Source organism: Numida meleagris, chromosome Z (assembly GCF_002078875.1).
Source record: "Numida meleagris isolate 19003 breed g44 Domestic line chromosome Z, NumMel1.0, whole genome shotgun sequence".
NCBI classification, from domain to species: domain Eukaryota; kingdom Metazoa; phylum Chordata; class Aves; order Galliformes; family Numididae; genus Numida; species Numida meleagris.
In genome coordinates this window covers 8,986,602-9,010,785 of record NC_034438.1, presented here as the reverse complement: position 1 = coordinate 9,010,785, position 24,184 = coordinate 8,986,602, and the positions used below count along the sequence as shown (strand labels likewise).

The 24,184-nt window shown below is 44.4% G+C and overlaps 1 protein-coding gene across 3 annotated transcripts in view; it reads right to left on the bottom strand.

Moving 5' to 3' along the window:
* Positions 1–24,184, bottom strand: part of LOC110389888 (phospholipid-transporting ATPase ID-like) — a 68,379-nt gene that overhangs the window by 34,258 nt on the left and 9,937 nt on the right. For 2 of the 3 annotated variants that reach the window (XM_021380923.1, XM_021380924.1), the window contains exons 3-9: positions 17,220–17,278; positions 7,136–7,249; positions 4,784–4,882; positions 3,778–3,839; positions 2,305–2,377; positions 2,058–2,128; positions 1,220–1,302 (exon numbers count right to left, since the gene is read on the bottom strand). In XM_021380923.1, the coding sequence (XP_021236598.1) occupies positions 1,220–1,302; positions 2,058–2,128; positions 2,305–2,377; positions 3,778–3,839; positions 4,784–4,882; positions 7,136–7,249; positions 17,220–17,278 (561 nt within the window). Of the gene's footprint in view, positions 1–1,219; positions 1,303–2,057; positions 2,129–2,304; positions 2,378–3,777; positions 3,840–4,783; positions 4,883–7,135; positions 7,250–14,704; positions 14,862–17,219; positions 17,279–24,184 lie in introns of those variants that run through there. The other variant, XM_021380925.1, reaches the window with a different exon arrangement.

Sequence of the window (24,184 nt, the reverse complement as noted above, 5' to 3'; positions counted from 1 at the left end):
GCTCAACCTTTTCCTCTCTTCCTGTCTTAAGAAATAATCAGATAAGGAATTGCATAAATATTTAGATACTTTTGCAGAAGTTAGCTAGGGAAATGCAAGGCTGGGTCTGAGTCCAGGCACTTTTCTCAGTATTCACTCAAATATAAACCATCCTGGGAAACATTTTATTCATTTCAGTATAGCATAGAGGCCACTCTATTTATAAACAGAGATTTAAAGGACAAATAAATATTTGTAGAGCAGCTGACTTTGAAACATTTTTTTAATGATGCCATTTCAAGAATGCAGCAACCTTAGATAAGCATTACACAGAAAATGCTTGAAAAATGGTGTAAGATGAAGGATTTGCTTACCAACCAATATACACTGCATCTTCCTCAGGAAAACAGTTGAATAGTCAGTACAACCTGACTATTCACAAAAAAAATCTTGCTGCACCCACAAAAGAGTGCTTCTCTAGACCTAAAGTGCTCAAAACCACGGCCTTCACATTGGAGGAATCCCAATGTTCTGAGCTGTCGCTTGGCTGAGACCACACATGTCCCTTCACAGAACCTCAATGCAGAAAGCAGAAGGAAAGCCTCTGCATCTGGATGATACTGCCAGAGACCGTCCAAGCGATGCTCTCTGCCATGTCACCACCATTTTTCCTGGAACTGTCTAGTGATTGCAATGAGATTTATTTTTATAATTGATTATTTGTCCTCTTTATCTAAAACCACTTCCTGAGAGCCTGCAGTCCCTGAGAAGTTCCAAGGACAGCAGCCCTCGCTCCATTCCTCTCCACTCCCATACTTCCTACAACCCTGCCCTCCGATGGAAGCCAGCAGGGCTATGCAAAACTCTGTTCCCTTGTACTCTCTCAGCTGATGGGTGATCTACGAGCACAGACTATTCTGCTTGCAACAGGTCTGGCTCCTTTTTCCTATTGCTATGTATTTGAGATGAAGAAAGGATGCTTTGCCTGATAACAGCAGCTGGTGTATAAATATCTTAAAATGCAGTCCCTGTGTGGCATTGATAGAGAACTGCTGGCAGGGCAGAGGTTCTTTCTATAAGTTGCTGTTATTTGCTGTACAGATGCAATGTGCCATTGCCTGCCACCACATCCAAAGGAGCACTGTGCAGGGAGTAGCCTGGAAGGGAGATGCTTGGGCACTCCATGGACTCTGGTGTTTGAGAAAATGCTTTGGAAAGAGAAATTTCAACACAAACTCACCATTGAAGTCTGTCAGTTTCTGAAGATCTTCGCCAAGCTCAGCAGTGACTGTCAGTGCCTGTTTCACCTTGAGGTTCGTTTCACTGTAATACATTACATAAAGCGTAAGAAATGAGTCCAGCTCTCCCTGAAAGTCACCTCTGTTCTTGAGGACTGTCTCCTTCCCTAGCCATCTGATGGACCATGCCAGCATAGGCCTTTTTTAACTGGCCAAAAGGATGAGGTTTTCTGTTTCAGTTGCAAAGACAAGAAGTCCAGAGGAATTCTGGACATGGCACCAAAGAGGATGAGGTGTCTGTGTCATGATCACCACAAAGCATAGGACCAAGCATTCTCCCATGGTATTCTGGACCTCAGGAGCTCTGAAGTTTAGGCTTAGCTAGCTGGAGAAGTCAGTTGAAATGTAACACCAAATAAACACTACTTGTGCAGGGCCTCCTAAATGTTCTCCCTGGCACTTGCATGAACCAGAACTATGGGCTCAATTTCAGGAGAAAGCAGATAGGGAAAACCCATTGGGCTCTGTGTCGGGTCTGGAGAGATCAGTGTCTCTCAATCTCTCTGATCTGTCTTGGTCCTTCAACCAGTGCCAAAGTTCACAACTGACACTAGCTCTGGGCAATGCAGAAGAGGTAACACAAAGCGAGATGTAACGATGAGGTCAGCTCCAGTTTCTGCCAACTAATACAGATAAGACGTAACCCTCTAGCTTGTGGCCAGCTGCACCCTCAGTAAGCAGCGTTTGCATGGAGCAGACCCTTGCAGCACCTAGAAGAACCACACAAGGCTTGTCCTTGCGCTAGCAGCAGTGATGGCCCTGAGGAGCAGGCTGGCTTACCCGTCCAGTTCCGCTGTCTCGATGTACACCAGGCTGTGTGGCTCACTGCTTGACAGCAGCAGTAGATCGGCCTGGACACAAACAGACACACTGGGCATGAGTTAAGTAGTTGGAAGGCAGCGCACTGCTACGCTGCTCGAGGTTTCTGAACACTGCAGTTCTCATCCCTGCTGATTAATCTGCTTGTGAGTGATAAGAGTAACTGTGGAGACTGAGTGTGAGCAGGATGGAGAGAAACTGTACTCACCGTCACAAAGTTGTTGTTTTCTAGTTTTATTATATCCCCCACTTGGATATTCATCCATTTTTCATCCTTCAACCTGTAAGAGAACTCCTAGTAAGTAGGAACGTAAAGCAAACACCACTTAGGAACATGGGGTACCCCGCTCTGCCTCAGGATGTATGTGCCGTCAGGGTTTGGGCTGCCAGTAAAAAGGAGCAGGGTCTGCCATTATGTGGTCTGGTACATTGTGGGCTAAAGGATGGCATAAAAAGCAGTAACTGTGGCTGGGGTGACACGTGAAAGGTTGAGACCACGCGCACTCTCTGGTTGCTCCCTCCTATAAAGACCCATGCTGTCTCAGAAAGAAACTCTCTTCTTTGCTGCAATAGATGTCCCAAACACCTGGGAAAATCACCAGATGTGTTGGCTTTTCTAAGTGGCATTAAGGGCCAGAGCCTCAGTTCTTGCTCCTCCAGGAAAGGCAGCAACGCAGGTGCTACAGATGCACCAGGATGCACACAGCTAAGCCCCTGTCTGTAATGGTCTTTGCAGCACAAAGCTGTGCAGGAATGCAGTTGGACTGCAAGCACCAATGCAACCAGATCAGTTTTTTGTTTGTTTTCTAATGCAGAATGTCAGCGCACTTCTCTTTCAATGTAAGCATTTCCAAGACTCAATAACTAACAGAGAGTAAACTAAGAAACTGGTTTACTTAGCAGAAGGCACAAAAAGTACGTTCCTATTCTTTAGTCTCCAGTTGTATTTTTAACTGTTTGATCATCCGCTGGAGTTTACACAATATACTGCTATTTACAGTACAGAAAAAAAAATCACGGAGACTTCACAGCTGTATACAGCTGCGTCCTACAGGCGGGTGGACTCCATGGAGCCACAAGTAAACAGTGCATTTGTCTGCCACAACAGCCAAAGCCACTGCTGCTTTTGCCTGAGGGAAAAGAACAGTGCTAGCAGTACAATTTCCAAGGCTGAAATGTTTTGAGTGCACTTAAAGTCTGAGGCATTGGGCACATAAGTAAACACACTCAAAGTATTGCAGCATGAAAGAGGAAGCTATCTGTACTTCTTTATTTAAAGTCACTTGTTACCAAAATCTAGTTTTGCTTAATGCAGAAGTAAATGCTATCAGTATGGACACAGAGATAGCCCTGCATGTCATTTCTATGGTAAAGAGTAAAATAACATAATATTCTCAAAGTACCAGTTATTCATACATACACATTTCTATCCAGGAACAGAAATAGGAAGTCTGTGAAGTCTGTGAAGTCACAGCCATAATGTCTGCACTGATTGTGTTAACATGTCTTGGGTTCATCAACCAGCCACATCATCCAGAACTGCGCTGTGATTTAACGGGGCGAAAGACAATTCCATCTTAAATAGTTTGGTGATCTTTGGAAGCCCAGAGAGTGAAAAATTAAGTGCTCTTCCCAGTGGTACACGTTCAGTCAGAATTGCAGCAGAATAAACAGGACTTACATGCCATTGATCAGGACCTGGACTGGACGGTTGTTGACATGATTGTCGCTTTTGTGTCGATTCTGAAAATTTGATCAGTGTGTTAAAAACCATTTCCAGGAAACCAAGCATACAATAGCTATAGCCAGTTCATTAACATTCTAGGTTTTCTCCCAGCTGGCTGAATGGCAGATTAGAGTCATAAGTGACTCATAGCTGAATTCACATTTAGCTGGTAAGATAAGGCATAGCTGGACTGCAAAGAGCAACAGGCAACACAGGGTGTGCTCTTCGGAGGGAAAGAGGAGGGTAGAGCCTTATATGGCATTTAGCACAGTCCTGATTCAATTGCCATTAGACCTGCCCGTCACAGTTTCATAAATTAAGCACCCAAAGACACCCACTCCTCTGCTCTGGTATGGGAAGTGGCCACGAGTTCTGGTATGTTTCCTGGCAGAGCTCCCCACCATCACTGGCCCACCTCCACGCAAACTAGCACTGAGTCTCCATACAGCATCGAACTTATTTTGATAATGACAGAAAACTGGATGTTAAAGTCAACTCTGTCCTATCATCACTCCATGAAGTCGATAGAACTTTGACCATTATAGGAGCAGATTTTGGTCGAAGTGGGGCACATGAGAAAATTTACACACAGCTTATATGCTTACTTTGCTAGAAGACTTTTCTAAACTTTTCCAAACTGAGTCTAAATGGTGGAGGATGAGTTGTTTAAAGTGGGAACTGAAGAACAGACTTCCGTGCATGCCTCCATGCATATCTATCAGTTACCACATTTTCTGACATATTGAGCAGTTTGAGGAAGTCACTGGGCTGCTCAGTAATTAGGAAATTATGGCTCTCTTTTAGATAATGAGCTACAGATTTCAGGACCTAATCTTGTCTGGGCCAGAGATCATTTCTCCAGCTTCCCATAGCTGTATTTACTTTGAGTGGTTTGCTTTAGTAATTGTGCTGAAGAACTGTGGGCAAAATCCAAAGTACAGGATAGCAACACAGATCTTACGAAATCATCGATGGCGTCCTTGACTCCCGATACAGCCAGCACCAGCACCAGGGGCACCACCGTTGTGAACCAAGGCAGTGAGGAAATCTGAGGAATCAACTGTAGGAAGAAGAGATCTGGTTTGAGAAACATTTTGCCTTTTCAGCAGATGGAAACAAAAGTTTTTCTGTGTAAGCTGCAGATAATTTGTTCTATGATATTTGGATACAGAATAAAGACAGAAATACAACTCTGTCACTCAAAAATATGAGAGAGTCAAGGAATCTATGCTTAGCTTATAGTTGTAATTTAAGATATAAACATAGTGCTGTCTGGAAATGCAGTGGGCTGCTCTTTCTTGTTGCCTGTAAAACTAGGATTGTGAAATCCCCAGTGGATTTTTCTGGAGAGAGTGACATGAGCAAGCCTGGTTGAAGGACCCAGAGTTATGTGAGCAAAGCCCGCTGTGCAGAGCCTTCAGATGTTTCTGTTTTGTTTCAGTAACTCTTCACATTTTGCTGAAGTAAACTTCATGTCAACGAACAGCACACAGCTGTTCCCAAGGCTCTTCCAAGATCAACAGAGACATTTTTGTTTCTGACATCTTTGTTACTGATAGGAACCAAGAGTTGAAAGTGACTCTGCCATGCCTTCACCATCTTACCCCAGCAGAGTTCTCCCCTTCCTACAGAAGAACTGAGGGACATGCTTGGTGGGCATGGTGATGTTGGGTCAATGGTTGGACTAGATAATATAATAGGTCTTTTCCAACCTAAATGATTACATGATTCTGTAATGATGGAAGCAACGTGATACGAGCATCACTATGTCCATCAGAATGTATTTGGGCAGTATCAACTCCATGAGTAAGGTTAAACTGACATTTTTGCCACCAAAGAAGCTGCTCTTTGAGTTTGGTTCTTCCATTGCACAACACAGATCCCACAGGCACCACCAAATCCAACCAGAAGGAATGATGTTTAGAGGCAATCAGAGCCCCATGCAGAGCCACCGCTGCCTTCTCACCCAGCTGGGAAGATGCATGTCCTAATGGGCTGTGCCCATGGTGTGGGGAGGCAAGCACCCATAGCCACCAATCACATCCACTCCTTCCAGTGCTACAGGAATGCAATAAGTGGATAGAAGAGGTAAAAAAATTAAATGGAGGAATAAGTAAATGTACAAGACTAAGTCTTGCCCTCCTTAGCCTAATTTGATGAAGGTAGCAGAAAAAGCTCTATGCTTTTATATACCAGCACTCCTAGTTAGTTCAGCAAAAGAGATATCTGAATAACTTAAGGTAAATAGCTTGAAATATAAATTTGATAGACAAACAGCTAGAGTGCAGTACAACAACACATGAACGGTGCAGTCAGATTAGCTGAAAAAGCAGTTTTATAAGCTAGTTTCTTGGAAAATATACATGGGCTGAAATAATTCATTCCCTGTATATAAGCAAAGATTACATATAATTTGCTGTAGGTTGAACTAAATTATGCCTATGCATTCTTGAGCTGTGATTGAAGAATATCATTTGAAAAAAAGGTAATTTTGTGAACGTGTGTGCATTGAAATGAACAAATTTAAAATATCATCCCTGACATAACCAAAGTTGTACCAGTTTTTGTCGTGGCTTGTTTTTCATATCATGTGTATTCTAGTATGACTCAGCAACGAAAGATTATGCAGCTTTTATCCAAGTTTTTTCAAAGTGCAAAGGGGCAGAAGTCCTGGTACCACCTTCTCTGGTTTGTTCAGCTTTCAGATGCAATAGCATTGCCACTGGCTATGGGCAAGGAGCAGCTCAATGCCATTATGAGCTACTGGGTTCAGTGGTGTTGCCACTGCCTGACATGCTCCACATCAGGTTTTGTCCTTTCCTTGCTGAGCAATATTCAGCTTTATGCAAATGAGCTGCAACTGTCAGCTTTCCTGATGTTAACTCTCCTTCCGTCCTTCGCAAGGAAACTCAATCACTTATTAATTTGTTCTTCTTCATGCTGCTTTAAGGCAGTCAAAGGAGTACAAGGAATTTGCCTTTAAACCTTTTATGCTACAGAAGGAATAAGTAATGCAAATCCAAGGAGAAGCGGGAGCTCTCAGATATAGACACAAAAGGGCAGGAGGATGGGGCATGAGAAAGTGTACATAATTTGCTTAAAAATGCCATTAATTTTTTTGCTCATTTATTACAAACCCTTGTGTCCAGAGCTAAGAGAGGAGCTTGCTTTTTTCTGCCCTACTTTTTATCTAATTAAAGGTTTTACTTAGATGATAGCTCACAACAGGGAAATAGCTTACAACTATCAGCGTGCAACCGGGTTTTGATAACAGACAAAACAATCTGTTCAAAAGAGCACATTGAGTTCATACCTGCAAAATCAGCAAGAAAAGAAAGTAGGCATTGGCTATTCGCTGAAACTGTTCAAACAGGTTGAGAGGCAGGAAAGTGAAGAAGTTGTATTTCGATGTTTTAATTGAATTACTCTGTAGAGGAATGAAAAGGCAAGTAAATAGGATTGGTAAAACAGGAAACAAAATTACAGCACAACCCATTTCAACTGTGTTTTTGCTTGCTTATATTTAGCAATAGCATTGTTTCCAACAGCAGCTCAAAAAACATTTCCTTTTCCCCACATAGTCATGCTGAGTCTGGATAAACAGAGAATTCCTCATGGAATTGGTGAAAACATGATGCTCAGTTTGTGCTAGCGCAATCGCAGGTGGATGCAGGTACATGTACACACTCCAAGAGACCCACTGTCCCTTTACTATTCTTTCCACTTACAAGATGTACAAACAGAATTAATACATATATATATAACTAGAACACAAGCCAGACATTTTGTTGGTTGAGCCTTCAAAACCAGTGTTAGAAAGTGCACGCTAGGCCACTTACCTCTAACTAGTCCTGAGCCTACCAGCTGCAAGAGCTATCAGTCTTCCTTTCCAGAAGAGCCCAGTATAACCATTTTAAGCTAATTCAGCAGCCTCTCACTTAGCAACTTGGAGCAGTGGCTTGTTTCTATTCCATAGAGACCACTTGAACGAGGTGTTGTGCAAACAGCCACTAATGAAGAAGTGATAATTTCACTCAACCATCTGCTGCTTTGTTCCCTATTTCCAGTTTCCTCCTCTAATTGTAGATGGACCCTCCAGCCAGAAGCAATGGCTGGTTGTCTACCTGCCTTCTTCAACCCAGAGAAAGACTCGCGCTTGGTATTACAGAATTGGGTACTTTCTTCCCTGCAGATCAGAGCACTCTGGTTCAATTACTCCCACTATGGCTCAACTCATTGTACTGAGCCCACCAGCTAGGGCTGTCCGAAATCTACAGAAGTTTTAGCTTTGCCCATGCTTCATAGCACTGCTTGGAGCTACCCAGCACTGCTTGGAGCTACCCAGCACTCCAAATGCCAGAGCAGCATCTCATCATGCCTCTCAGCAGCACAGTAGCAGCAGTTGCTACGCTATTTAGTATTTTCCTGCCAGATTGGGTAGTACTGAAGATCTCACCACGTGCAGGGCTGTGGTAGCAATGGGAAAGCCCAGCTACACATGTGGTAGCTATGAGCAACATGGGTTGAGTGTCCAGCATCAACTCAGATGTTTACTGTTTTCAAGCCTAACATTGTTGGAGTATCAGTGGACCAAGGTATGGATGGTTGTTTGAAATACAAGGTTCCAAGGGCACAACGAAGTGTGAAGGGACACACTGAGCAAAGCCAAGGGTCTTGACTCCTAGGACAGAAAGAGCTATGCACAGCTGGGCAGGCAAGCATGACACACTAGATTCTTTCCTGGCTTGAAGAGAATCTTGATGCATATTTTTCCTAGCACTCTGGGGAAATGGCATCCACTTTACTCCCTTTGGTATTGAGGTGTACTGGATTTCCCTTTTACATGAGGTTTATTAAGCATTCATGCAGGGTTAGCCCTGTAAGCATGTATGCCATCTGTTGCCAGCACATCTAAAGTTTCTCTCAGAGAAGCTCTCCACAAAAAAAAAAAAAAAAAAAAAAAAGCCTATTAACCCCCACAAGGAAACCTAGAGTGCACAAGAAAACAGATACTGCAAAGTGCCCCTTCATCAAGAGGTAGGTTTGCTGATTCAATAGAAGAGCAAGTGGCAACCATAGTATTATAATCGCCTTTAGAGATTGCTAAGCTGGTGGGTGCACAGGAGCTACTAATATGAAGCAGAGACCATTTCCAATCCATGCATTAAGCCAGAACCTCTACTTCTAAATCAACTCACAGCAGTACATTTCCACCATTAAGTCAATTACGATCTTCACTGTGAGGTGTGCAAGGGGGAATCTATCTGATTTTAGGCAGCTGCTGGATTTTTGGCTATGTCCCAGAAAGTACACAAAGTACAGCAACATTCTTTAGCACTAACTTCATGTTTTAACCTTTTGTACAAGCCAATGAATAAGCCTCAAAAAGACCAGAGATGGAAACATCCTTCACAGAAGAGCTAAGAGTTGGGTTCAAGAGATGAGTATCAGCCATCCTCATATAAAACAATATTGTCTCTTGGCATGAAGTAGTCATCTACGGGTGTGGCTAACTCTGCCTGTGACCTAAATATCTTGACACTTCCTTAAATTTGGATCGTTTAAAATTTCTCTGCACAGCAGATGTGCTCCATACAGGCTCCATGGAATGGGCACTGCTAAAACAAGATGAAATGGAACAGCAGCATCCTATGCATACAACAGATTCAGAGAAATAAATGACTGGCTTGACAAGTTTGTGTCCACCAGACAGAGTCTGGCAGATTTTTAAACAAAATCTGGATCTAAAGATGTCCAAAAAACTGAGGAAAAATATCACTGCCACTTAAAAAAGAGAAGACATTATCTACGGGAAAAAGTCTGTACAGGAGACTTGACCCTCATGCGTCACCAGATTTCAGAGGGTCACATACAACATGGGAAAAACTGCTCTGTAAACACTCACACAAAGTTTAAAGGACTTTGCCTGCAGAAATCTCAGAGGTGGATAGGAAAAGAATGGGAGCGGTTTATTTCAATTCCTGCCTTCTATTTCTGTCCATTAATTACGTCAGGAAAACCACTGAATGAACCAGTCATTCATTGTGTTTCCTATTGCCATTAGGCATGTTAAAACGCCCAAACCTAACAACTTCCACATGCTTAACTGCTGGGATCTGAGCATCCCAGTTTATCTCCACAGTAGCTGAACACAGCAATAACTTGTTACGTGCTGATTTGGGAACGCGGGCACACTATATGCCTCAGGAGGAAGACAGGTAGTGTCAGAATGGAGCTTCTCATCATTCTGAAATCTAGAATTAAAACCAAACATCAGACGTAAAGAATTCCCCATAATCACTGTGAAGATTCAGAATGAGAGGTGATGGCCTCAAACTGTGCCAGGGGAGGTTCAGACTGGACATTAGGAAAAATGTCTTCAGAGAAAGAGTGGTGATGCACTGGCAGAGGCTGCCCAGGGAGCTGGAGTCGCCATCTCTGGAGCTGTCCAAGAACTGTGGATGTGTCACACTGAGGGACAGGGTTAGTGGGCAGCTGGGGGTGGGTTGGCAGTTGGACTGGATGATCTGAGTGGTCTTCTCCAACCTAAATGATTTGATGATTCTACGATTTCTAACTGAACAACTGAGTTGTTCATGGCCCTCAGGGGCCAAGGAAATTAAATATTGGATGATGCAAACAAACTATGCAAAACCTCAGCCTTTCCACCTGAAATCTCTGCATTCCCATTTCAAGGAGAAAGCTGAAGCTCTATGTGAGGGATCGTTATCATGTTACCCTGAAATATTCCAGTGCTGCATACTTTGACACCTTGGGCTCTCCGCTGGCTACAGGGAAGTCTTGTTTGGGCACTGCTCTAGACCTTGTTCTAGTCCATGATGCCTGATTCCACTCAACCACAGCTGTTTCACACCCTGTCTCTGTGATGGGAGCTACAGACTCGTTCAGTGTGTTACACAGTCCATACACAGTCACCATTTTAAGAGCAGTGCCTCAAGCACATTATTCTCACCTGGCCTGTGCTCTACCTTTAGGGAGGGAGACTCACATGTGGGACAAGCAATGGAGAGGAAAAATTTGAACAGTAACTATGAAGAGATCTTTCAGGAGCTCCTCATTCTACAGAATTACAAAAATCAAATATTCACAAAAAGAAGCTCTGTGGGCCAAGAACCTAATCCTTGGTTCCGGCCTACTCTTCGTGGTGGAGCTCAGGCAGCCCCTCCATGTGCCGACATCCAGGAGGACTCAGCACGGTTACCCAGCCCCAGGCTCCCCAGATGCAAAGCTTGACAAAAGAGCCTGTGGGCGAGAGATGAGTCTCATCTGCTCTTTTCAGGGGCTTGATTCACACCTCCTGAAGGTGTGACTCCACCAAAATGCTGTCCCTAAGAATAGTGCTCACAGCACCGTGGCTACACATGTCCAGATCTGGCAGATGAGCTGTTGCTTCGGGGGTGTTTTCAGAAGCCTGCCTCTGACGTCAGGCCATGGGCAGACGCTCAGCAGATGGCTCCTGCCTTTGTTCACAGAACAAACATGTCACCTCCATGTCGTGAAAGCCAGTGGAAATAGGAGACACTGCTGCTTTTGTGGTCATATTATAGGGGCTAAAGGCGGATTGCCAGCAGACGCATGGTATGGCATTGTCCACCTGAATTTATACCACTAGCTCAGTCATATTTTGTTTTTAGCTGTATAACCTTGCCCAAAACAAATCTTGCAGGAAACTTGTCTGTCTCATGGGGAGTTGAGGTGCCTGTCACCCGTGTAGCACAAGGTACAGAGCAGGGAAGCAGCTGAGAAGCAGGAGCAGCCTTCCTACATGATCTGATGAAGCCTTGTGAGGAGATGGCAGGGGTGAAATTCAGTGGCATTTTGTTCACCCGCAGTAGTGCATTTTGGAAGCATGCATATACCACATGCAAAAATGTGACCCTCGCACTGTTAACGTGCTCAAGGACATATTTGATAAACTTGTGAAACAGGGCATGTGCTGCCATCGAGACTCTGCTTTCATAGGGGGGACAGGATAGCCACATGAGCCCTGTTTTAAGCCTATCAAGGCTGCTGCCTCTTTCCCAACAGTGGGCAGCAGCCCCTGCTCAACAGGAGACTGAGAAAGGGCCACAGTAAGTCAATAGGGTTCACCAGGTGCCTGTAAGGACTTCATTTGGAAGTAAAAGGACTACCCACAGAAATAAAACACTGGCCAAACACCAGAAACAGACAGACTTATATCCAACCCACACTCCTCTTTTCTTTTTCTTTGTTTCTTTTCTTTTTAACAGCTTCAGGAATATATTACTACCTATGCAGCCCCTTGACCCACTCTGCCTCTTGCAACTAATAATAAACTGACTTCCAGGATTGAATCACACATTCAGTATTCCAGGAAAATCTCTAGGAACATACACTCAGTGAGTTCTGTTTCCCTTCCTTCTGGCTGGAGTCATCCCATGCATGACAGAGCTGTTACTCAGAGTAGCATCACTGTGGCAAGTGCCCTCATCACAGTAGCGCGGATGCGCACAGACGGAGGTGGCATGGCTTGTCGATGGGCCCCAGACCCATGGTATGGTCTTGTTAGCCCTCTCCAGCTCATCTGCTGCTTCTGGCTGGGTTCCCTAAATGGACCTTTGGATCTGGATCTTCATCTCACCTTGACTAGGACTGCTCTGCCTCCATGCAGCAGGATTGCACTTCTATCAGTGAGGACACATTCACCTGCCATGGGGGACCTCCAGGTTTGGATCTTCAGACGGATCCAGCTCACACCTTACTAATGGCAAAAAGAGCAGTGCAGGTTGCTGCTGTTGTTCCTCCTTGAGGCGCTGCTCAGACCACTTTGCACATCATCACAGTACACTCCCTTCAGCCTCAGGTGTGACAAACAGGGGCAAACATTGGGAGGTTTGGGATGTGATCAGAGGGCAGCCTACCTGGCCACACACTGACAACAGCCCTGAGGACAACCCTCTTGGCATCCTCAGATGGTAGCGTGAAAGCATAGGAGGTGGATCAGAGTATGAGCCCACTGCCCAGCTCCTTGCTCTCCCAAATTCCAAAGGGATAAGAACCCAGCTGCTGCTCCAGCCCAGGACAGTATGCATTGGCCGAAGGAGGTTATATACATCCTCCTTGTTTCACTGGAGAATTCATTAGGTGACCAGGGAAAACAAAGTGTCCGAGCAGCCTCCTCGCTGCTGGCCCTGCAGAAAGGATGCTGGTTTGACCCTAGATCCTGATCCAAGATGAAACTTGTCATTGACTCATGGGTCCTGCATTTCCTCTCCCATTGTCTGAAAGCCAATTTCAAAGTTGTTTTCACAGCCCTTCATGACGTCCTAGTGCAGCTGTGCTGAATTCCAACGTGAAAGCGAAGAAATAAAAGGGAATGAGAATCTAAGAAAACATTAAAACCCCCAGAAGAGATTTTCCTCTCCACAGTGTCCATGGACAGAGAGGTTCAGGGATGTCCCACAGTGGTGGGTCCCCATTGCAGTGGTTCTGGGGACATAGCAGCCAGATTGCATTACAGAAATCACAATAAAACCCCTTAAACCTTGATGGAACACTTCTGGCATCCTGCTTTTTACTTCATTTCAGCCTTTAACACAGGCAAACCTCTCGCAGAAGTCAGGAAGGATCTGCCTGTCTGAGGTGTGAATAAATGCAGGATTAGGACTCGACTTTTTGTACTTACAGACCTATATTGGGTCCATTTCTGTGCTGCAGTGTCTTTGCATGTCACCCCTTCACGCTTCGTTTCTGACTCATTCCTAACTAATTTTGTGAGCTGGTGGGTAGTACATACCTTTGCACTCAGCCCTTCCAGTTAACTGCACAACACTTTGTTCTGAAGGTTGGTTTATTTTTCCAAGCTACCTTGTTCTTGCTGTGCAGCATAAGGCCAAGGGTGTCTGTGGCTGCACCACTCTGAGAGCTCTGGTTTCAGCTTCATGCTGAAATCCAAATAAATTCTGATCCACCCAGAGCCATCACTAGAAGATGCTGCCCTTAATCACAGCAAATCAGGTTGGACATTAGGAAAAACTTCTCCAAAACAGTGGTGAGGCACTGGCACAGGCTGCCCAGGGAGGTGGTCGAGTCACTGTACCTGGAAGTACTGTGGAAGTGTGGCACTGGTGGTCCACATGGTCAGTGGACATGGTGGGGGTGGGTTGGTGGCTGGACTGGATGATCTTAGAGGTCTTTTCCAATCTTTATGATTCTGTGATACTATGAATAATCATCAGCAGACACCTAAGAAGTACTGTCAGATAAGAGACACTTCCCTTGCCCCCATCTCAGCCAAGACTCTCCGTTCAGATGGATCAATGAGTCCATCCCCATTTCCAGCTGACTGTAGGACACACCTCACAGCACTCAGCCTGTGGGGACAGGCCTTCAGCTCTTCCTCTGAAACTGCTTCTCTGCCTCTGTGGTAAGGTGATCTGTAGCAGTGCAACACCTATCCCCTTCTCTACCCCTTCAGTTCAGCTTTCTGCACTGCCCATCCCTCCTGCCCTGCTGGTGCTCAGATAAGGGGCTCCAGAGATGGAGCAATGTCTCTGAGACACGCTGTTTTTTGTCTCTTGGGTTGTTTTCTGCTGAGCCCCGGAGCAAATCTGTCCTCTGGATTCTCCTGCAAGTCAAAGTGTGATGAATCTGGACATGTCTTTGCATGAATTGGCAAGCATCATTTTCTGTGGTGCAGAATTATATTCCTGCAAAGCTAGTTTGAGAGCATTCAAGAGTTGCTTCATATCCAGGAGCTGCCAGAGCTGATGTCACCCTCCACACACACAATAGATTTTTCAGGTTTTTTTCCTCCCCATTTCTTCCTTCACAGATATCCTGTAGATTTTGTACCGCACAGGGAAGATAACTACAAATGGCGCAAGGCCAGCACACTCACCCAACTGTACGTGCCCACTTCCCTGTTCTCACCAAGCAGCTCCGTCCCTTTCATCCATGCCTACACAAAAGAACTCTCTTTTTAGTGAAAGGCTGAAAACTGCACACCAGCTGCGACGCACAGGCTGGCTGCAGTAATAAAGCAAAACACTACGCCTCTGTTTGCATTTCCCTTTCTTCTCACTGGCCTTTCTCAGCAGCTGCCTCACCCTGGAGAAACATTTATTGCCTCACCTAGCTTTGTTACAGGAACCTGTTCTATAGGTCCTATGGATAACATGGCCTTAAGTTACCAAGTAAAATAAACTTTATCCCTGTGGCTTTCACTGTATAAAATGCTTTCTAGGTCTTGTTACACTGCTGTGTTTCCTTCTTGTTTCTGCCCAGGGTCTCCATTCATAGAATGTAATTTCATATGTGCTGAGGGTTTGGAGTCTTGACTGTCTTGGTTCTGCTGGACCACATTATAGTGCTGGTAGAGTATCATGCATATGCCAGTGCACTGGAAGACTCTTTCCCATTTTAGCATTTCCAGAGGTACCCAGCAACTTACAGGATGGGATTTAGAGTAACTTATGAGCAAGGTTAGTCACTTTCAGAAAACACAGAAACATAGCTTTAAGAAATTGACTTTTCATTGGGATTTACTGGAAATAAGCAGCCAAGGACATGGTGTTCACCCTATACAGCATAGGCAGTGCTTGCATCGCTACTTAAAGTATTTTAGTACCTCACCGCCCACTTACCTACTCAAGTTTTGTCTCTTTCTGGACAGTTTTCTACAATTTCTAAGTCTCAGTCTACACTGGGCTCCAGAAATCATTATCCATAGGTGACTAAATTGGGGGGGTATGATTACTGAAACTCATTGCCAGGATTTAACAGCTGGCACTTCGGCTGCCTGCACTTTCACACCCAATGAATAAACTCTTATGGAAACCCTCCAGAGCTCTCACAGTCCTCCCCTTGATTTTGGTTATTTGCAGATCCTTGGCTATGTAAGAAATCAGCTGGGAAGCAGTGACATGTAGTTATCTTTGTGAGTGGCTTTTCAAAAAATAGACTCAGCACCAGGATAGTTGTTTGTTCCCTCTGTTCTGACATCATTGTACGCTTCCCTCCTACTTCCACTGCCGTTCATAGTCCACGTTGCAATCAACCAATGAAAGATCTTAAATACACTCATAGTGGCAATGCTCACCTCAGAACTCTAACTGTAGACTCTATGCAAATCAAATGCACTTTCCCAGTCTCAAACCACCAGGCTTGATAAAGCGTTTGTGCTGCATAGTCCTTTATATATATTACCTATAATGCATTTCTTGTTCACAACACATGCAGCAGTGCTACAGTTAGCATGTCTCTAACCTGTGTAGCTCATGGATGAAAGGTGACCACTGACTACCATCCAGTTCATGCTGCCAGCAGATCAGCTACATTAAGGTCTTTAGTCAAAGCAAATGGCAAGTCTAAGTTTCTGTCATATGAGAAATCACAATATATTGAAATGTTGAGTTTTCCAGATATGAAAAAACCAAGACAACATGGACAATGCGCCTAAACAAAGTGTGATTCAAAGGAGTTCCTGCATAAAACTGAAGGATGAATTTCACTGCTGGAATTTAGATATGCAGAGGACAAAAATTCACAAAGTTCACTGCAATACCAGTTGGCAGCTGCACATACTTTGTATGAATGCAGCTATAGGATTGCCTAGCCAGAAGATGACCCTGTAGCCAAGCAGTATGGCTCTACCAGCTGATCTAGTCCTTCTCTGCACACAGGGAATGCAAACAGTTCCCATCTTTGGGAATCGAGCTGCCCAGGGGGCTGCCTGGCACAGCTGGGTGATGGGCAGCCCATCTCATGGTGCTTCTTGGAGTCACAGACTTCATGGCACGATGTGAGTGAGCCCAGTAAGGCTGTAAAGGAGGTGGAAATAAAAGCTGGCAGGAAGCCATGAAGGCCAGATTCAAAACCTTCCTGCCAGAGAGGATTTCACTGCCCGAGCTGAGGAACTGACACATTTCCTTTCATGTTTTACTTTAAATGGAGCCACATTTCCAACAGAAATTTACCCTACGGGTTCCCTTACTGAAAGGCCTTGGAGGCCCAATCCTGCAAACATTTGTCTTGCGAAAAATTTTCTGCAAGTATGTAAGGTCACTTATGTGCTTTTCTAGCATTAGGTCTCCTTTGACCGCCCATTTACAGGGCTGAGCTGCATGGGTGATTCAGTAGTGAACCATCTTTCTGACGTGTTCTCTGGCACATCTGTCCTCCCATTTCACCATAGGACACAGAAACAAGCATTGCCCAAGTCTTTCTGGGAAGCCCACGGAATTAATTCCCTAGATTTATTTTCTGCAGAGTCACAACTACAGTACATCCATACCTTGCCCTCATAACAGCAAATTGAAGATGAGGGGAGAGCACCTTATGGTGTGAGGACATGAAGCACGTGTAATGGCATCTGTGGCTAGAACTGCAACAAACAACATTTTCTGGTTACTTACAGCATATTCAAACTGTATGTTAAAATCTCGGTTGTTTGCTTGAAGGTGTCTCTCTTCCTCTGCAAAGAAGAAGAATCACATCAGACATGCTTGAAGGAAGGAAGAATCAACACAAGCATGAATGAAGCATCAGAAAGAGCAAGTGGAGCTGCTAGAAGGTGACGTCACCTGGAATCTGTGCTGTGTTCTAAATTGAAGAGACTTCCGGTATTGACAGAGCAATTTGTGTGCACACGTTGCTCACCTTCTCCTGGGCAGGAATCAACATTCAGCAGGTGCTGTTCACTATCCCTGTCCTGCTCCATCTCTTGCCTGTGATGCTGGTGAAGCTGTTTCTATGGGCCTACTGTTGGTGCCATTCTTCTAGTACAAATATACATTCTAGCACCACCCCCAGATGGGACATCACCACTGCACCCATCCTGAAATCAAAAACCACTGGAAGGGATTTAATGAGGTCACCAAATCTACCCTCTACCTCAATAAATGGCCATGCCTGTCACTCTCAACAGAAGTTCTAGAAAGCTTCGGTGATGGCAATTCTTCCAATTGCCTATTCCAGGACTGCATTGTCCTTCCCATGGGGAACGTTTTTTCCCATTGTCTAATGTAAGACTCATTATTTCAATTTAAACAAATTGTAGCTTCTCCTGGGATGATTAAAGCCGCTCTTCTGCTCCCCGTCATTTCCTTGCTCTACTTGCCAAGGACACAGAGCCCAAAGGAGTTCATGATGCAGTAAAGGCTGTTCAACCTTGCTGCAGTTTACCCTTGGAATGAAAATGCAACTCTTATCTTTAGTCAGCTCTTACAGTTTGATCTGTACGAAGTGGCACCATTCTTGCTGTTTCCTTGTGGGCTTTCCAGATAGTTCACCCCATTCTGGAAGCACAGAAACCAAAACGAGCCCTAGTTTGTGGCCAAGGCGTTACCACAGCAGAGCAGACTATAAGTGACACCCCACCTACCTTTCTGACAAAGAGTAGTTTCAGTGGAAAACCACCTAGAAGCTATTCAGAATAATATCCTTTTGCACCACCAGCACTTGGTAGACAGTGTGCCAGAATATGACCCACTGGGGCAGATCATTTCTGGCACAGATGATGCCCCATTAGGCAGTATAGACCCTTGATTTATCCTTACTGAAATGCATCCAAACTTCTTCAGACTATTCCTCCAGTTAGTCAATTCTTCTCCTATCTTTCGGTGTGCTTGTAGCTCCTGCCAGGAGCAGATTTACTGTGTTCTTTAGACCGCTAGCCAAGCAGGAAAATAAAATTCTGAATACTAGATCCAGGATACATCCACGATGACTCTCTTGAATTTGATTATCAGTCATTGACAACTATTCTCAGTGTATTTTTTTCTCAAAAATTTTGGCAGTGAGTCTACAGTGATTTTATCTCAAGCATATCTCTCCAGCTTGCTTGCAAAAATGCTAGAAATGACAGCCAAGACACATTACAGCTATCTAAGGCTTCTTTGTTAGCCCTCTGGCTACCACTAACACAGAATTAATTTGTGTTGGATGTAGTATTTCTGGACTGCTGGCTGTTAATCACCTCTTCCACCACACACTTCTAGTCACTTTGAAGTGGTTTATTTGACTGTTTCAACCTTCACCTGAGAAGTGAAGCGTACATATCTATAATTGCTCAGCTTTTTTTCTTCCCTTGTTTCAAGGTAGGGGCTTTTCCCAGTCTTCTGAACCATACCTGCCTGTGCTCTGGAGTCTCTCCAAGGCAGCAGGCTCCAGGCCATCCTCTGCCTCACTAATCTGCCCAACTCCTTCTTTATTCCAGCCCCAAACATCTGCCCTTCTCCTCTTTTGGCAGCAACTAATGTGTGAGGTGCGTAACTAAGGAAAAACATATATCAGATTCCCTAGCATCATTTCCTCAACTTTTCCACTGTGCAGCAGACACAAAAAGTCTTTGATCTTCCTCCGACTAGATGGGTTACTGAACCCCGGAGAACCCAACTTCTACAGAACAACTTTTATTACCTTTGACACCCTTACCAGCTCTTTTTCACTTTGAGCTTTGCCACGCAGTTTGTGCTGGATAAAACAATGCTCTGTGCACCTTCTAGAAGCATCTTCCCTCTGTCTGAGGTGAAGGTGATTCCACCACTTCCTTCATTCACCCTTTTGAGCCTCTCTGAATCATCATTACACTTATACTCCTGACCTTAATATCAATTATTTAAGGAAATAACAGCTCTGCTTAATTCTCCCCCTTTCCAAATTTCCTTCCCCTGAAGACCCTGATCTCAGACCGTGAGATCTGAGTTAATAATTCTTCATATTTACCAAGATTTCATTCTTGAATTCCATTTTAAACATTTTGCTGTTTTTCACTTTTTCCCAAGCAACATACTACCATTTTGTCACCATTCCCATTTACGCTACCTCCAGCTCTCAGGTGCCCAGACAGCTCCTCCCTGTTGAAAGCAGTCAATTCTGGAACAGACTCCTCTCCATCTCCAAAAAATCACTTGCCTCTGCACCAACAGATTGTGCCTGCTCAGCCCAAGAGCAAGAAGAACACGTTGTGCTCCCCTCTGCTTCTTCCCAATTCTGCATCTGCATAACTGGGATTCCTTATTTAACGCCATGCCCTACCATTCACAAAACTACAGTAATTTCTACCAAAGTCTGCTCTTCTTGGTGTGCTATGCCTGTGTTCTTTACCCTTCTATATCATTACTCAGAGATCTGCAATTTGTTTATCTATCCCTTCTCCGCACTGGATCTCAGAGAACATGAACATACAAGGAGAACATCTCACCCCTTGCCACCTCTGTTATCCTTCCGGAATGAGCTTTATTCTTTGCTATTAATATTCCAGCCTCATGAGTTCCAACACGTGTCTATTATACCTATTAATGATGTATTATGACATCTAGTTCTTCCTGTTTATTCAGTCTTGCATTAGCAAGTGCCTTAGCTATTCAGGACACTGAACTGCTATCCTTCCTCCTTTCCCTCCAGAAACCCTATAAATAACATCGTTTCCCTAATTTTTTAAGCCCTTTTACAGATCACCAGTTTTCATCTCTGCGTGTGGGCTGTTTTCATCAAGTCCTCTAATTACTAATTTAAGCCTTCTTTACTATGTTTGCAGGTAAATGTGTTTTTCCTTTCCCCTCAGGAAAGCTCCCATCTGCGCTGGCTGGGTGGTACAAACCAACACAGAGGCTTCATTCAAGACCCTGAAAGTGCTTAATCCTTTACTGCTTTCCTCAGACACATCTTTCTCTTATTCCACAACAGGAGAAAATGTGCAGAGAGACTGGAACAGCTTGTCCAGTGCCCAAGAGGAAAAGAGAAGCAGGGCTCAGCAGGTCCATGCTGACATGGCTTCACCTATTGCGTTAGGTGTCTTTTCAGGAATTTTCTGGAGAGTAACAGCTGTTACCAAAGTAGATGACAGAGAAAGCTTAAGCCATGATGAACAGAGGCACAAAGACATCTAGAGCTGCTAATCTGGGCTGGAGCCCTGCAGGTATTTATTCCTCTCCCAGGACACAAGCGATTGCACACAGTATGCTGTAGCACATCCACCTCCATACCAGCACGCCTCACTTTCAGAAGACCCAAACTCTTAGCAGGCATCAGCCCTCTCAGAAGCTGTGTCCCTTAAGGCCAAAATATAAGGCTTTTTCTAATGGAAAGATATTCGTTTTCCTTGCTGAATATCAGCCAGTACCTTTGCTAAATCAAGAACAACCAGAAATTGCAGAGGGTGCCTCATCCAACAACATCAGCGAGACGAACTTTCCCTCCTCTAGCTGGTCCAAAGGAGAACCACCACTGACCACTGACCAGAGGCACAAGGCAGCATCACCTCAGTGATTTTATTTTTGAAAAAAATAAAAATAATAAAAAAAATCAGAACCCGCTATATCAGACCAGACAACTCCAGCTCATTTCTGTTACTGTTTGGGTAGAAATGAAGACTCTTGGACGACTGCTGTAAACAGAAAGTAGTGAAACTCTACATTGCCCCAGCTATGCCTGGAAACCACAGCTCAGACTATTTTGGCTGTAGATCCAAGTATGCATGTCTTATCATGCACTGGTAATTCTGGAAGCACTGAGGAAACAGGGAGGGGAAATCTGAAAAGCGATCGGATGAGAAGTTTTTCAGTTCTTGAAACTTTTCTTTAATCTCTAAGCAACTTGTATTAAACTTTCTGCTTCTTCGAACTGCAGTCACAAATCACTGGAAGGAACAAGTGGGATTTGTGCTCCAAGTTATCATCTCAGTGCCACTGAAAACTATTTTAAATTATTCATCAGTGGAAACTCAGTATACATAAATATGGCTTAGTGCCCAGTTCTTGGTCTAACCACCGAGACCAAGTCACTGGGAAAGTGGCTGTTTTCTCAGGCAGACAGATTTAGGAGCTAAAGCAGAGAGTAACATCTGGATTTAATAACATTAAACCCATGCCAAAAATGAGCTATGAATGTAACTGGACGGCCCACCAGCCTTCTCATTTAGTGCTCTTGCATGGAAAAGTCCTGCAAAAGGTTAGATTTGAGGTCTAGTCAGAGAGCTTGGAAATTTGCTGCTGGTTTATGCTTAAGGAGCATGTGCCAAGAGCTTTAAACAGGCCTTTGGAAAAGGTCTGTAGAAGTTAGGTCTTGTGGATCCAAGGAGCGGGGGGAGGTTAAAATCTGCCTGGTTGTGCCAAATCATATACAAACTAGGGCCTGATATCTCATGCTTGAAACAAACACAGCCCAGTTAGGGGAGTGCCGGGGTAACCGAGCCTGACAACAGAACTGAGACAAAGTCTATAAAAAAATAAATCTCTGCTCCACCCTTTAAAGAAGTGACCTCAACAGCACGAACATCGCACTGGATCAGCTGTAAAAAGTGGCAGCTGGGAGCTGGGCTCATCTCCTCAGCTGCCCTTGCAGAGAGGCTCTTAGCAAAGCCATTAACCTCACCAACGCCAAGCTGTGAAAGCTGCAGCCTCATTTACTCTGTTCCTCAGGGCACAAATCTGATCTTCCTGTGACAGTCCTTCAGGAAGCAGCCATTAGGCCTCACCCCAACAGGCTGCAGGCAGACTTAAAAGACCTCCACCAGTTGCAGCACATTTTTTCCTTCAAGACTTGCAATGGAGAATCATAGAATCACTGAAGTTGGAAAAGACTTCATCTAGTCCAAACCCAACCCATCCCCACCATGCCCACTATGTCCCTCAGTGCCATGTCTCCACGGATCTTGGAGACCTCCAGGGACGGTGACTTCACCACTTCCCTGGGCAGCCTGTGCCAGTGTCTCAACACTCTTTCTGAGAAGACCTTTTTTCTAAAATCCAATCTGAACCTCCCCAGCGCAACTTGAGGCTTCCTTCCATCATGTCTTGTCTTCCTCAAGCTGTTGTGGGCCCTACTTTTGGACACCTCATCTTCTTGGTGTGATCCAGCTTTCAATGTCACCTTTCACTGACGGCACAAGTGCCATCTCACAGCCAGTGCACAGAAGATGCCCCATCTCTTCACAAGCAAAGAACTCCCAGCCATTATTTCTGGTCTTTGCTGGACTGCTACTCTACATGCACAGTTAAATGAAATCTGCCATTGTGTGTTGATATCCATGTTCTCTTTTGTTCTTCAGAACAAAGAAAATCACAGTGTCCATTGAAGGACAACTTCATGGGAGAGGGCATATCATTATGTAGTGTATTAGGCAAATAAAAGTGCTGCTCTTCGGGAGGTTACTAGGCAAGCTATTAGCCAAATTCTCCTTTCACTTTAAAGCAATAATTGATTCTTTTTGAGAAAGGATGTACAAAGCAAGATTCTTGAGTACCACTGCAGAGTCCTCATAGCTGGGTTAAAAAGAACAGGCTTATTTTCTATAGCATACATCATAGGATTTCCAAACCACAGCACAGCAGTACCTTGCTGGGATCTGAGTGAGTTCTACACAAAACCAAAGTCAGGGTTCTTGACTCAATAAGCTCAATGCTTTAATACAAATAAAGGCGTAGATGGATGTTTGCGTCTGCATGTTTGGGTCTGAGGCTCATGCTCTACAACATCTACATCATACAGCTGGTCTGAGATGCAGATAAAAGCTGAAACTTAAGGTAATTAAGTTGCACCAGGGTAGGTTCAGGTTGGATATTAGGAAAAATTTCTTCTCAGAAAGAGTGGTGAGGCATTGGCACAGGCTGCCCAGGGAGGTGTTCAAGAACTGAGTAGATGCGACACTGAGTGACATGGTTATTGGGCACGGTGGGGCTGGGTTTGTGGTTGGACTAGATGAACTTAGAAGTCTTTTCCAGCCTTAATGATTCTATTTTTCTGCCTGAGAATCAACGTAACACCACAAGGTTCCCAGGGCTGTTATGCCAACTCCATGTCACAAAACCAAAGAGTATCCTTGGCTTAAAATGTGCTCTGTCATGGTACAGCCACGTGCATGCAGCTGGAGAGGAGGTAACAGCCAGGTGGGACAGAAATGGGAGAGGCAAGGATTATTGCCCAGCCCTGCCTAGGGCAGGCACAAGCCCAACTACAAGGCAAACAAAGGTATTCTCATTATTGACTTGAAGGAAGGGCAATCAAGGGCTCTGTGTTATAAAACTACATGGTCTGGAAATGCAGATGCTCCTTCCTCTGCGGAGCTTCTCTAGCTGGAGGTGCTATATGCTGGCAATCACCTGCATTTTCATCTCCAAAGTGGACTAGCTTGTACTGAGTGTGAGGGATTTAATTTAGAAATCCAGAGGCAAGGCCATTCAGATACAACACTAAACAGAATTAGCCTATTCCCTCCTGCCCTTTCATCCATTATTAAATGGAGGTCTTCTTTATAATGTCATTTTTTTATCTGAACAACTAGAATCCTCCTTCCTCCTACGGAAATTAAATGCAAGAAATACAGATTTGTGTTAATGGATTGTGCCTCTGGGGCCTGGTACAAAGAAAATGGAGCACA